At 59.6% G+C, this 13,530-nt stretch overlaps 4 protein-coding genes across 4 annotated transcripts; 3 read left to right on the top strand and 1 right to left on the bottom strand.

The window, feature by feature from the left end:
* Positions 1–101: 101 nt before the first annotated feature.
* Positions 102–3,346, top strand: ROT2 (Glucan 1,3-alpha-glucosidase). The gene is made up of 2 exons (XM_047986109.1): positions 102–333; positions 395–3,346. The coding sequence occupies exons 1-2, from the start codon at positions 219–221 to the stop codon at positions 3,217–3,219; spliced, it is 2,940 nt and encodes a 979-aa protein (XP_047842089.1). The 5' UTR covers positions 102–218; the 3' UTR covers positions 3,220–3,346.
* A 1,445-nt stretch (positions 3,347–4,791) lies between these two features.
* On the top strand, positions 4,792–5,860 carry JDV02_004862 (uncharacterized protein). The gene is made up of 5 exons (XM_047986108.1): positions 4,792–4,959; positions 5,033–5,139; positions 5,253–5,309; positions 5,381–5,488; positions 5,597–5,860. The coding sequence occupies exons 1-5, from the start codon at positions 4,816–4,818 to the stop codon at positions 5,616–5,618; spliced, it is 438 nt and encodes a 145-aa protein (XP_047842088.1). The 5' UTR covers positions 4,792–4,815; the 3' UTR covers positions 5,619–5,860.
* Positions 5,861–8,189: 2,329 nt separating this feature from the next.
* JDV02_004861 (uncharacterized protein) lies at positions 8,190–11,718 on the top strand. The gene has a single exon (XM_047986107.1). It carries the CDS (start codon positions 8,878–8,880, stop codon positions 11,563–11,565), a length of 2,688 nt encoding a protein of 895 aa, XP_047842087.1. The 5' UTR covers positions 8,190–8,877; the 3' UTR covers positions 11,566–11,718.
* Positions 11,719–11,897: 179 nt separating this feature from the next.
* Positions 11,898–13,184, bottom strand: JDV02_004860 (uncharacterized protein). Its single transcript, XM_047986106.1, has one exon. It carries the CDS (start codon positions 12,965–12,967, stop codon positions 11,900–11,902), a length of 1,068 nt encoding a protein of 355 aa, XP_047842086.1. The 5' UTR covers positions 12,968–13,184; the 3' UTR covers positions 11,898–11,899.
* Positions 13,185–13,530: the final 346 nt, after the last annotated feature.

The raw sequence follows: 13,530 nt of genomic DNA, 5'->3' as shown, positions 1-13,530 counted from the left end.
AGGCAGCCCCGCCAGGGCAGCCAAGGAGCCACGGAGCTCGGGTTCGTGCCACCAGTCCCAATCGGGAGGTGTTGCAGGAGACTGGCCTCGTCTCAAGGGACAGCTTGTCGCCCTCCACATTGCATCGTCGGACCGTCGCCAGACACTCGTTCGACGTCCATTAAAGTCCTCGTCGCGTCAACGCCTGAGCCAGGCTTCGACATTGCATCCGTCTCTGCATGATACACTTTCGGCGACCACCATCCATCATGCGGTCGACGCTCGGGCTGTCCTGGAAATGGACGGCGCTCCTGTGCGTGTTGGCCGTCATAGTCGCCTTCATCCCCCAAGCAGGTATGCCAGCTCGCGCACGTCCAATGCCGCGATACACGACGATATATTGACAGGTTCGCAGCTGCCGTCAAGGAGCATGACTTCAAGAAATGTCACCAGTCCGGATTCTGCAAGCGTAACCGGGCATACGCCGACAATGCCGCGTCGCAGAGCTCGACGTGGAACTCTCCGTACCAGGTCATACCCGAGTCTCCCGTCCTCAAGGACGGTCAGCTACACGCAATTATACTCAAGACGATCAATGACAAGGGCGAAACGGCGCGTTTCCCAATTACCGTCTCGTTCCTCAAGAGCGGCGTCGCACGCGTCACCGTCGACGAGGAGAGGCGCCAAAAGAAGGACATTGAGCTCAGGCACAACAGCCCCGTCCGAAAAGAGCGTTACAACGAGGCCGAGAAATGGGCCATTGTCGGTGGGTTGGAGCTGGATAAACAGGCGCAGGTCGCCTTCCAGGACAAGAACCAGATCAACATCAAGTACGGTCCCGAGTCCAAGCTCGAGGCCGTCATCAAGTTTGCGCCTCTGGAAGCTGAATTCCGGAGGGACGGCGCCACGCACATCAAGCTCAACGACCGTGGGTTTCTCAACATGGAGCATTGGAGGCCAAAGGTGGATAAGCCCGAACCCAAGGAGGGTGAGGAAGCCCCTGCCGAGACCGGCGAGGATGAGAGCACCTGGTGGGACGAGACCTTTGGCGGAAACACCGACACGAAGCCGCGCGGCCCCGAAAGCGTCGCCTTGGATGTTTCTTTTGTTGGATATGAGCACGTGTACGGCATCCCCGAGCACACCGGCCCCATGTCCCTCAAGCAGACCCGCGGTGGCGAGGGCAACTTTGAGGAGCCGTACCGCATGTACAATGCCGACGTCTTTGAGTACATCCTCGACAGCCCAATGACCCTCTACGGATCGATCCCGTTCATGCAAGCACACCGCAAGGGCTCGTCGGTCGGCGTCTTCTGGCTGAACGCCGCCGAGACCTGGGTGGACATCACCAAGGGCAAGCACAGCTCCAACCCTCTTAACCTCGGGCCCGGCGGCAAAACGAACACGCACACGCACTGGATCTCGGAGAGCGGCGTGCTTGATGTCTTTGTGTTCCTGGGTCCTACACCCCGCGATTTGACACAAAAGTACGGCGAGCTTACCGGCTACACGGCCATGCCCCAAGAGTTCTCGATTGGCTATCACCAGTGCCGCTGGAACTACATCTCCGACGACGATGTCAAGGATGTGGACCGAAAGATGGACAAGTTCAAGATCCCCTACGACGTCATCTGGCTCGATATTGAGTACACGGACGACAAAAAGTACTTTACCTGGGAACCGCATTCCTTCGCCGACCCCATCGGCATGGGCAAGCAGCTCGACAACCACGGGCGCAAGCTGGTCGTCATCATCGACCCCCACATCAAGAAGGTCGACGGCTACAGCGTCAATAAGGAGCTCACGTCGCAAGACCTGGCCGTCCACAACAAGGACGACTCCATATACGAGGGCTGGTGCTGGCCAGGATCATCCAACTGGATCGACTGCTTCAATCCCAAGGCTATCGAGTGGTGGAAGTCGCTCTACAAGTATGACGCGTTCAAGGGAACCATGGAGAACACGTTCCTCTGGAACGACATGAACGAGCCGTCTGTCTTCAACGGCCCGGAGACGACCATGCCCAAGGACAATATTCATCACGGTCAGTGGGAGCATCGCGACATCCACAACCTGAACGGCCTCACGTTCCACAACGCCACTTTTGAGGCGCTTGTCTCGCGCAAAAAGGGCGAGAAGCGCCGTCCCTTCGTCCTGACCCGGTCTTTTTATAGCGGCTCCCAGAGGCTGGGCGCCATGTGGACCGGCGACAACCAGGCGTCTTGGGACCATCTGGCCGCTTCTATCCCTATGATTCTCAACCAAGGCATTGCAGGCTTCCCGTACGCTGGCGCTGACGTTGCTGGCTTCTTTGGCAACCCCGAGAAGGACCTGATTGCCCGGTGGTACCAGGCGGGCGCCTTCTACCCCTTCTTCCGCGGTCACGCGCATATCGATGCCCGTCGCCGTGAGCCATATCTACTCGGCGAGCCGTACACAGCCATTGTGACGGCTGCCCTGCGACTGCGGTACTCACTCCTACCCTCCTGGTACACTGCCTTCTTCTATGCCAACCGCGATGGCAGCCCGATCGTCCGCCCTATGTTCTGGACGCACCCTGAGGAGGAGAGCGGTTTCGCCATTGACGACCAGATGTTTGTCGGGTCGACAGGTCTACTCGTCAAGCCCATCGTCGATCAGGACAAGGAGTCCACGGATATCTGGATCCCTGACGACGAGGTCTACTACGACTACGCGACTTACCAGACCATGAGCACCAAGAAGGGCAAGCACCTTACGGTCAAGGCGACCATCGACCAGATCCCGCTACTCATGCGGGGTGGCCACATCTTCCCGCGTCGCGACATCCCCCGGCGGTCCAGCACCATGATGCGGTTCGACGACTACACTCTTGTCGTGTCCGTCTCCAAGAGCGGTTCCGCCGAGGGCGAGCTCTACGTCGACGATGGCGACACGTTTGACAACGAGCAGGGTCAGTACATTTACCGCAAATTCACGTTGGCCGGCAACAAGCTGTCGTCGGCGGACGCGGATGGCCGATATGTGAAGACGATCAAGGCCGGAAAGTGGCTCACGGACATGCACGACGTGCACGTCGACAGGATCATTGTCGTCGGCGCTCCGTCGGCGTGGAACAAGAAGGAGGTCGATATCGAGAGTGACGGTCGGTCGTGGAAGGTCAAGGTCGAGTATCACGCCGCCGAGAAGGGGCGTGCTGCGTTTGCGGTCGTCGGTCGGGTGGGGGCCCGCATCGGCCAGGACTGGGTCATCAAGGCATGAGCGTGCAACTGCAGGAGCATTTAAGACGACTTTGCTTTAGAAAGATGGTAGATCAGTTGCGTTATGGCTGGAATGTCCGAATATGTACGCATCGGTTGTACGATACAGGAGACTCACAGTTTCAAGGTTCAAGTTTTCCATTTGCAAGGAAGCTTCGCCGTGTGACCTATACTGCTACCACTCACACCCACACTTTAGCTAGACTGGGTGTGGACGTGTGCGAGCGGGTGCATCGGAGCGTTTGATATATTGTCGTGGCTCCTTTACTGTCGGTTTCGCGATCAGACTCTCGAGGAGCACCGCCGCTGTGTCTCTTTTTTTCATTACGCGCAGGGAAGGTGGAGGGAGCCCCTTGTCCGCAGGCCATATATGCCTGGCAACGGGTGTTTGATTCCAAATGCGGCGGGAGCGGGCGATGGGCGCGCGGCGTAGTAGTAAGCGCGCTAGGAGGATGGCGGTTGACACGCCGAGACCGCGATGCACTTGGGGTCTTTGGCTCTCTGGTTGTGGATAGTAGTAGAGGAAGGGGAGTGACATGTACTTCCCAGCACGTTGGCGATGGGGATGGGGAGAGTGACTGGTTGTGGCTGTGGCGTGCCCGCTTGTATCCTGTACTTTCACGGGACGAATTTCTTCGGGCGATGGCATATGGAGAGCGGCGAGGCGTGAGACGAAGGGCTTTGGGACAGCTGCCAGCTAGCAGTAATGTTGTTGTTAATGGATGACGAAGAGAAGGGGGGGGGGACTTGTCATCAGCAGCGCCCGTCAGTCAGATGGCACGAGGTGGAGCGTCTGGTGAAGAGCATCGCTCGCCCGGAGTCCAGGGTCATCGACGAGGCCCTTCCCTTCCACGTTGCCGACTCGCCGTCGCAGCCAACGCCACTGCCACTGGTGTGCGGCGCATGGAGCGGTTCCCGCATCTTATGACTTTCCTGGTTTTCGGTTGATAACACGGTCCGCGCGTCTGCCCGGTCCGTCCGAATGCCCTTCCGGATCCAGTCGCCTCTGTCCCCATGATTCGATAGCTCGATGTTATAAGGAATCCCCGACAAGGATCCTCATCAAATAACCCCAGTTTCGTTCATTCGCGGCCTCCTCCCCATGCTCGTTGTGCTGCGCGCGCCCACGATGCCGAAGCGGCGGGCAGTTTAGCCGTACCGCCTCTACGGGTGCCAGCCAGCCAGGCCATTGGGGGTCCAAAGATTAAGCATCTCACGTAAGGCCATCTGGGCGGCTTTCCAAATTGCATTATCCTTGGCCCTCGTGCAGTAGTAAATGCTACATACTACGTCGCGTTTGCATACATAAGGTGCTGGCTCGCTGACGCGGGCTGCTCGACTGTGAGGACTGCGCTGATGCCTCGTCTCTCCACATTCGTTCTCTAACCCTTTCAGTCTAGTCACTCCTTTGAATCATTAATCAAGACACTCGTTATAAAGTCCATCTGCTTCTGGTGTATATCAGGTAAGTGGCTTGGCTTCGCTGGATTTTACTACCTCCGTGACGACAGGGCGTTGAGCAGGAACTGCATAGCGGGCAGTCGACGTGAGCTAAACGATACACGCAACCTCGCAGATATAACAGGAAAACGAAAGAATGAAGTTCGACTCGATCCTAGCGCTGGCCGTTCTCGCCGTCGGCGGCACTGACGCGGCGGGAACGCCCACCGAGCCCGTTACGACCTTGGCCAAGGTCAGGCGAGACACGTCTCCGAGCCCAACTCTTGCCGACGGCCACAATGTCAGCTAAATATTTCCCTCGTCCAACAACGGCTTCTTTCGATTCCTTTTCCTGACCAAGGTTTTACGACTAGCTGTTCGGTTGTGTGACCAAGAACTGGGTCGCGCCATGCGTGCACGTGCCGTTCTACTGGGACACTTGCTTCTCGTTCAGGGACAACCCGGTCAGCGGCGTGAATCTGTATGTCTTTTTTTTTTCCTTTACCCCAAATTCCCTCTTACCCTCTCCTCTTTGGCCGTGAGGGAGAAGGGAGGGGGATCCGGGGAACTCTGATGATGACGGCGAGCGTCTAGGTACCACAACATGCGATCGGCCGGCACCGACGACGACGCCATCTGCACCCTGTACAAGTAGGCGCCCCGAACACATCCCATATCAGATCTATCGATGAATGTTGCGTGCCTAATGACTGGGAGTATAGTGGCGACAACTGCGACAGCGGCGTTGAGACGCTGGTGTTGCCGTTTGGCGGCACGGGCGACATGGGGAGCCAGTCGGCCCACTGGGGCTCCTTCAAGTGCACCAAGAGGTAAAGACGCCCCCCTCCCCTCGTTTGAAGCTGGGGAAACAACTGGCTGTGCTAGCGGGCAGCTTGCTGCCTGGTAGTGGTTTCGCGTGGCTGACCTGAAATGTATAGCCTCTACTCGTGCATTGGATAAGTGTACGGCGACGGCATCTCTGCAAACACGATCCGACAGCTTGCATTAGAGGCTTCCCTAGCTGAGGGACTTGGGATAGTGGAAGACCCTCAATCGAGTGCTCTCGGCGACATTACCTAACTCTGACGGACGTGTGTGGCGGCTCATGGCTGGAAGAAAACGTCAGGTCAGCGCAATCGAGCCGTGTTTGTGTTCCTCTTCGTTTAGCATCGTTTAGCTACGTTGAATATGTCAATTATAAGGGGTATTCTGAATCGAGGTGAGGTTAGCAGGAACTGTGTCTGTAAATGTTTCATCGCGCAGCGAAGGTACTGCTGAGGCCATTCGGCGTTGAAAGTTTCGGTTGCCAATTGATGGCCGCCCGCGTTTGTGATGAGGTCGTTCGTTGATGGAGTCGAAGGTCTGAAGTAAGGGGCTGCATGTAAAGGCCGCTGGTGTGTCTCGCAGTCCCCTTGCGCAGAATTGCCGCGCTTTGCACGCATGTACTTCGTACGTCCCTGGTAGTAGTTCATAGTATCGAAAGATGCGCCGGGCATGCCAAGGCCCCCGGAGTGCTGCACGGAGGAGTGGACGCGCGCACGCACGGCATTTGGGGGGAAGCCATCTTGCCAAGATTGTCTGTCTGTCCTCCCTGCGCATGGCCAACTGCTATCTATCAACCGACACGGTATGTGCGACGTCGAGAGTTCCGTAAGCGGAGAGCAAGCAGCCCACATTGTGATGCGAACAGGGGACTGGGGTTGGACAAATATAGCATACGAAGTACTAAGTTACTGCGTAGACATGGAACCCTGATTCACCTGCTGTGTATATGAAAAGCACCTATCATTGCAAGGGGCTCCCAGCGATAGTAAATGTGGCAATTCGAATAGTGGGAGAATGGGAAGGGATTCACATGCACCCGGCTAGGTATACGAAGAAGGCATAAAACAATAATCGAGAGGTCTACAGCACTGTGTGGTTGGACACGGCCAAGATGATATTGGAGTTCATGATGGCAGGCGGCGATCCAAAGATGACGCGTCTGGCGGGTGGGCCGTAGATTGCCCATGGCGGGTGGCTGGCCCGTCGGCTGGAGACACGTTGACAGCGGATCGGCGGCGTGCACAGGACGTCGCGGGAGTGGTGGTATTAGAGATGGTGCGGTGCACCAGCAGCAGGGGTGGCATGGGTCCAGGGGCATGGCATTGGGTGGCCCGATGGATGGATGGATGGATGTGTGGGTGTGTGGATGGCTTTGCTATCACCGAGCCACGGACCCCGATTGCATGTGCCGCTGTCGCTGCTGCTGCTGCTGCTGCTGCTGCTGCTGCTGCTAGGTTTGCTTGGCTGCGCAAGTGTGTTCAGAAGAGATCGGGAGCGACATGGTGGGCCAAACAAGTTCGTTTCGCGGGTGCCATGAATAGACTTGATCACTAAATCACTATGAGTACTAGGAATAAGATATTCGCAGACAGAAAAGTCTTGCCGCAGAGGTAGCTATCACACATTTTGATAGTCAAGCATGGGACTGCTGTTGCTGGAGTTTAGGAAGAAGAAAGAGGCCTAAAGAAGGGCTGTCTATGCGGCGAGCCTTTTTAGTTGATGCGAAAAGTTCTCTTCATTATTATGCTTCGTTCCTACTCGAGTTTCACAGAGCGGAGTAACGAATATGCTTCTACTTCATACTACTAAGGTCTTAGAGAGAGACATGCTCTGGCGGTGCAAATTCGGGCGGGCGCCCCATCCCGTTGATGGGCGTTGGTGGCTTGGGCGGCGTCGGGTCGGAGGCGAGGCGAGGCGCATGTACCTGCATGATGCAACCAACTGGCTAGCTTCAACGTCGCCCTGGATCTATGTGCCATCTTTTTTTTCCCGCCGTTGTTTATGCAGCTTATCGGGCAGACTTTTTCAATCGCAGGCTGCGCGGTTTTCCATCGCGATGCACCCCAGATCTGGAGCCCATCTGGTGGGATCCATGCTGCGACTGCAGCACGCGTGGCACTGTACTCCGTGCTCGCAGGGCGGGTTACAGTGGAGGGCAGGCAGCCCGGCTACCTCCCGTCAGGCCTGTCCGCCCCCGTGGTAAAGTAACCCAGTACGGGCTCCGAGGTCAACTGCAGCACGCCCGGGTGACGACACTCGGGTCGCACAGTGGAACCCCCCCGTCAAACTCCTCCCGCCACTGGAAGCGGCGCCGTGCAACTCCCGATCCCCCGTCCCGTCCGTGCAAGGAACAAAACCTGCCCTGAGATCTCGGCGCGGAGGCGGATGGAGTCCTCAAACTTGGACCACCACCACCACCCACCACCGTCCCACCGCGCCGCCGCCGGCCGGTTCCACATGTCCCAGTGCTAATCGGCTTCGCGACACAAACCACTGGCCGGCCAAGGGAACGGCCAAGGACGGGATACCTTCTTGGGCGGTCGGTGGATGCGCCCTCTCCACTGTCCGTCGCTTTAGCCTGTGGTTCGGGGGGGCGAATCGCACGTCACAGCCTTCTTTCCCACTAGAGGTTCCCTCCATCCATTCACCCTACAATCTACCTACTGCTTGCCCCTGGGCGAGGGCTTTTGCGGCAGCAGCGCAATGGGGGGAACGTACCTATGGCCGGGCGGGCTTTATCCCCGGCTTCCCCGTACAGTATATTGTGAAGAGGCCTTAGAGCAGAGGGCTCCTGCCGAACCTTATCGAGACGGTCCGCGCTCCCGACTCGAGCAGCAATAAGTCTCTCGAGTCAAGAAGATTCTGTTCTTATTCCCTTTCAACATCTCCCATCCCATCCATCTCCCTTGGTCGCGCGCCCAACATCCTTATCGCGCCTTCGGGCCCTCTCTTCTTCCAACGATTCTTCCTCCGCTCTCTCGCTTCAATCCCATTCGCTTCGTCCCTTTTCTTTCGCCTGCACTCGACCCGTCCTATAACACGCGGACGCGCAACCCAAGATACCCACTTCGCCCGCCGGCCATTTCGTCATTGCCTCCACCCGGCGACGGCGACAGCAAACACCACGGATCGGCGTGAGCTGTCTGTCTGTCACTGCTGGCAGGGTAGAGGAGCCCTGTCACTTGTCAATCGCCTGAGGGCTTTCCGAATCCTCCGCTCTACTTTCTCTCCACGTTTTCTTTTCCCTTTCTTCACTTGTCGTCGAGGGCAACAGGTCAAGCCGTCGCTCGCTTGGCTGACCTCACCGGTATTGACGACTCGAATCCCTTCCATTATCTCAAAACTTTTTGCCCGAATGCACCTCGGTCGTCTACTGCGATAAAGGCCTCCTAGCATGGCAGGTTCGACGGAGCCCCAGCATAAGCCGGGGCATGAGCCTGAGCGCCAGCCCGCGCACCAACCCCAACGCGCTTCGGAATATGAAGAGCACGACGATGCCGAGGAAATGGCGGCCTTTCCCCCGTTGCAGGACGTAGATGTCAGTGCGCCGGCTCATGCGTCGCAACCTCTCCAGCAACACCAGCATCAGTATCATCACCAGCAATACCCCCAGCACTCTGACGAATTCGACGAGAAGCGCAACCCCCCCTCGCTCGACACCTTCAACACCCTCGCCGCCGGCCCCGACTCGCACGTCAACGAGCCCTTCTCCCCCTCGGGCCAGCGCGCCGAGGACACGCGCCTCGGCGACGACCTCGAACTACTACGCGCCGAGCGCCTCATCTCCAACCAGGAACAGGACGAGCTGGCCTCCAAGTCTAAGGGCCGGAGCCACCGTCCCGAGCCCGAGGATGCCTTCAACCAGTCCGCCCCCAAGGAGGAGACGGTCAAGCACAAGAACGAGGACGCCGCCCTCTACAAGCTGTGGCTCTTCCTCAAAAAGTTCCCTCGCGGCGTCCGCTACCTGCTATATCTGTTCCCCGGCGCCATCCTGCTGCTCATCCCCGTCCTCCTCGGCGGCCTGCGCTTCAACCCTGACGAGAAGCTCGTCGGCGGACCCGGCGGCGTCGAGCTCCTGTGGTTCGGCATCTGGCTCGAGATTGTGTGGTGCACGCTGTGGATCTCACGCCTCATCACGAGCCTCCTGCCTCATCTCCTCTATAGCCTGGCGCGCATCGCCGGCTCGACCAACGCCAAAAAGTGGAGGGACATTGGCCATCAGCTCGAGCTGCACATGGCCCTCTTCCTCTGGTTCCTGGCCATCCTCATCTCCTTCAAGCCCACCAACAATGGCCACACGGGCAGCGGCGAGGGCGGTGCCGGCTGGACCGACGTCGTCTACAAGGTCATCATCGCCCTCTTCGTGCTCGCGACGCTGAACTTTGCCGAAAAGGTTTGCATCCAGTGGATCGCCACCACCTTCCACCAGCGCACCTACAGCACCCGCATCGAGAACAACAAGTCGGACGTCCGCCAGCTCGTCCACCTCTTCTCCTTCGCCAAGGCCAACCTCGAAACCACCGACGCCTTTTGGCAGGGCAACACGGGGCCCAACACCAGCGGCGCCCAGACGCCCCTGCAGACGTTCCACGACAACGCCCGCCAGGTCCTCGGCAAGGTCGGCTACGTCGCCAACAGGGTCGGCAACGACTTCATCGGCCGCAAGGTCAACGTCAACCAGCCGAAAAGAGTCGTCTCGGAGCTGTTGCGCAGTACCGCCTCGGCCGCCACCCTCGCCCGTCTCATCTACCGGAGCTTGATCACCGAGGGGCGAGATACGGTCTACCCCGACGACTTGAAGAAGGCCTTTGAGACGCAGGAGGAGATTGACGCCGCCTTTGGCGTCTTCGACAAGGACCTCAACGGCGACATTTCGATAGAGGAGTTTGAAGCCGTCTGCAACGAGATCCACCTGGAGAAAAAGGCCATCGCCGCGTCCCTCAAGGACCTGGACTCGGTCATCCAGAAGCTCGACAAGGTCTTCTTGTTCATCATCGTCATCATCGCCGTCATCGTCTTCGTCTCGATCCTGTCGGGTTCCGCCGCCGCGGGCCTCGCGTCCGCCAGCACCTCGGTCCTGGGCCTCGCCTGGGTGCTGCAGGCGACGGCGCAGGAGTTTCTCCAGTCCATCATCTTTGTCTTCATCAAGCACCCCTTTGACGTGGGCGACCGCGTCACCGTCTACGGCTCCACCGGCGACAAGATGACGGGCGACGACTACTACGTGACCGAAATATCCCTACTCTATACCGAGTTCAAGAAGATGCAGGGCCACATCGTTCAGGCGCCCAACTCGCTGCTCAATACCCTCTTCATCCTGAACCAGCGCCGCTCCAACGGTCTGGCCGACGTCATCCCGCTCGAGATGCGCTTCGGCACGCCTGGCGAGATGATTGACGAGCTCAAGGCCCGCATGCTCGACTTTTGCCAGCAGAACAAGCGCGACTACCAGCCCACCATCATCACCGAGATGACGTCGCTGGACCAGGTGCGCTCATGCCACATGAACATGATCTTCATGCACAAGAGCAACTTCCAGAACGAACTGCTCCGGCTTAACAGGCACAATCGGTTCGTCACGGAGCTCATGTACCAGATGGCGTCGCTCGGCATCCAGGCTCCTCTGCGCGTCGACCCCGGCGGCAGCCGCGACTACCCCCTGTACTGGGCCGGCGCGCCGCCACAGCCGGCTTCCTCGCAGCCGCCGCATCACGACGACTACGGCCCGCCGCCGGCGCCGTCGGCGCACATGGCCATGTCTCGGCGGCGCGGCAGCAGCGTGCGCGGCGGGCAGCGCCTGCCGACGACCAACGAGGAGGCCATCCTGGGCTTCCAGGATGTCTTTGACAGCCGCAGGGACCACCTCGTGGCGCAGCGCATGGCGTCCATCAAGGAAAAGGACCGGGCTTTTGAGCGGGAGAAGGACGCCGCCGCCGCCGCCGAGGGTCGGGCGTCGACGTCGGCGCTCGCGCCCACCGTGTCTAAGAACTCGCGGGAGTCGCACACGCAGTCGACGCGCGCGCGCATCTTTGGGCGGGCACGCAGCGGGACAAAGAGTCAGCAGGACGATGCTATTGTCTGAGTTGGGCGAGTTGCCTGCGGGACGAGTGGATGCTGTGCACGTGGGAATTGAAATAGCGAGACATGTTCCAGACATGGGTTTGTTTCTTTGGAGCGAATGCATGTACCAAGTTAGAATTAGATTATCACGAGCTCGAATATCACGACCACCAAGATAAAAAACAAAGCTGCTTGTACGAATATGATGTGTGTACCCCACCCCTTTACATCATGGTGAAGACACGGTCAACAACAGTGTTGTTATCTCGCAAACAAACCAGCACGCGCGAGCATAAACATGTCATTCTCATCTCAACTTTTTGCAAGTCTCGTAACCTGGGGGGCGACCCCCTCGTTCAGGGCAAAAAGGCCAGCAGGTCCTTGAAAAACTCGTCCCTCTTCTCGATCCAGGCCATGTGCCCGCACTCTTCGTACACGACGTGCCTCGCCCTGGGCCCGATGGCCTCCCTCGCCTGCGCGCTCGCCTCCACGCTGCAGATGAAGTCGTCGCGGCCCGACACGAGCAGCACGTCGGCCGTGACTCTACTCAAATCGCCGATGACGTTGGCCTCGGGCTGCGCGTCGGCGGCCCTCTGCTTGGCGTTGGGCCAGTTCTGCACGACGAGCGGGTCGCCGGCGTCGGCGGCGAACTGCGCGACGCCGCCGCGCTCGGGCCCGTAAAAGTAGAGCGGCAGGACGGCCTCGATGAAGCTCGTCAGGTCCGCGTCGGAGTCGAAGCCCGCCTCGGCGCCGAGGATGCTGCGGAAGCGCGCGACGGCGGGGGCGAAGCGCGGGTCGGACTCGCGGGCGGCGAGGGCGCGCATGAAGATGGGGCCCTGGTCGGCGGCGCCGATGACCTGCGCGCCGAGGAGGACGGCGCGGGCGCAGTGCGAGGGGAAGTCGGCGGCGTAGGCGAGGGCGATGGCCCCGCCGTTGGAGTGCCCGATGACGGTGACGGGCCTGTCGCCTGTACCTTGACTTCCTTCTTGTCCTTCATCATCTTCATTACCGTCGTGGTTGCCGAGGAGCAGGTGTCGCCGCAGGGCGTCGAGGTCGGCGGCCATGTGCCGCGATCCCATGCGCGACTCGTCGGCGGGACGCCCCGAGGGCGCGGTGCCGCGCGTCTGCAGGACGACGAGGGTGGCGCGCCCGCTGGCGGCGAGGGGCCGCAGCGCGGAGACGAGGTAGTTGATGCCGGGGCCCCAGCCGGGGGAGGTGCCGAGGACGAGCTCGGGGCCGTGGCCGCAGACGTGGTAGACGAGGCGCGTGCCGTCGGGGGCGGAGAAGGCGTAGTTGGCGGGTTCCCGAGGGGCGGTGGTAGTGCCGGGGAGGAGGGCTTGCCGGACGTGGGCGGGGCCGCCGTGCTCGAGGATGGGGCGGTCGAGGGCGTAGGTTCTTGCTGTGGTCGTCGTTGAGGCGGTCATGATGGCGGTGGTGGTGGTGAGGGTGGTGGTGAGAGTGGTGGTGAGAGTGGTGGTTGTTGGAGGAAGGGGGCAGATGTGAGGCACGGGGTCATCGTGAAGATCGGGGGAGCTGCAGACTGGGAAGTTTGGTTGTTCAAATATCTTGATGAATGTCTGAGAGATGTGGTGTATCTGCCGGTTGAGTGGGTGGGTGAGGTGAGATTTTGCAAGGTTGACGCGCGCCAGCCGTCCATGATTCCATGCCGCGTATCCACGTCAGCAGTAGCGACTTCCACGCACGCTGACGAGCAGCCGCCGCCGCCGCCACCCCGCCGACGCACGAGTCCGCTTCTTTCCCTCTCCTCCGCTCGGTATCGCCCTCTTGGAGTCTTGAGTATGTGCCTGCACGCGAGTCCCGGTGCTGGGCGGCTAGTGGACTGGCTGCTAATAGGTGAAGCTTGTAAGACGGAACGCGTCTGAATGTGGCGATAGGGGCCCCCTTTGCCGGTGGCCATATGCGGAGTAACGGACTTGCGGTTCGGTGCGGACTTAGCGGCCCTCCGGGTCCGGGATGGGACCACCTA

Source organism: Purpureocillium takamizusanense, chromosome 4, assembly GCF_022605165.1.
Source record: "Purpureocillium takamizusanense chromosome 4, complete sequence".
Lineage (NCBI taxonomy): Eukaryota > Fungi > Ascomycota > Sordariomycetes > Hypocreales > Ophiocordycipitaceae > Purpureocillium > Purpureocillium takamizusanense.
This window is presented reverse-complemented; position numbering and strand designations above follow the sequence as displayed.

Coding starts and splice junctions, on each gene's coding strand:
- ROT2 (XM_047986109.1), top strand. CDS start 219: ATGATACACTTTCGGCGACCACCATCCATCATGCGGTCGACGCTCGGG. Junction 334..394: donor CGCCTTCATCCCCCAAGCAG/GTATGCCAGCTC, acceptor ACAGGTTCGCAG/CTGCCGTCAAGGAGCATGAC.
- JDV02_004860 (XM_047986106.1), bottom strand. CDS start 12,967: ATGACCGCCTCAACGACGACCACAGCAAGAACCTACGCCCTCGACCGC.
- JDV02_004861 (XM_047986107.1), top strand. CDS start 8,878: ATGGCAGGTTCGACGGAGCCCCAGCATAAGCCGGGGCATGAGCCTGAG.
- JDV02_004862 (XM_047986108.1), top strand. CDS start 4,816: ATGAAGTTCGACTCGATCCTAGCGCTGGCCGTTCTCGCCGTCGGCGGC. Junction 4,960..5,032: donor CTCTTGCCGACGGCCACAAT/GTCAGCTAAATA, acceptor TTTTACGACTAG/CTGTTCGGTTGTGTGACCAA. Junction 5,489..5,596: donor TCCTTCAAGTGCACCAAGAG/GTAAAGACGCCC, acceptor TGAAATGTATAG/CCTCTACTCGTGCATTGGAT.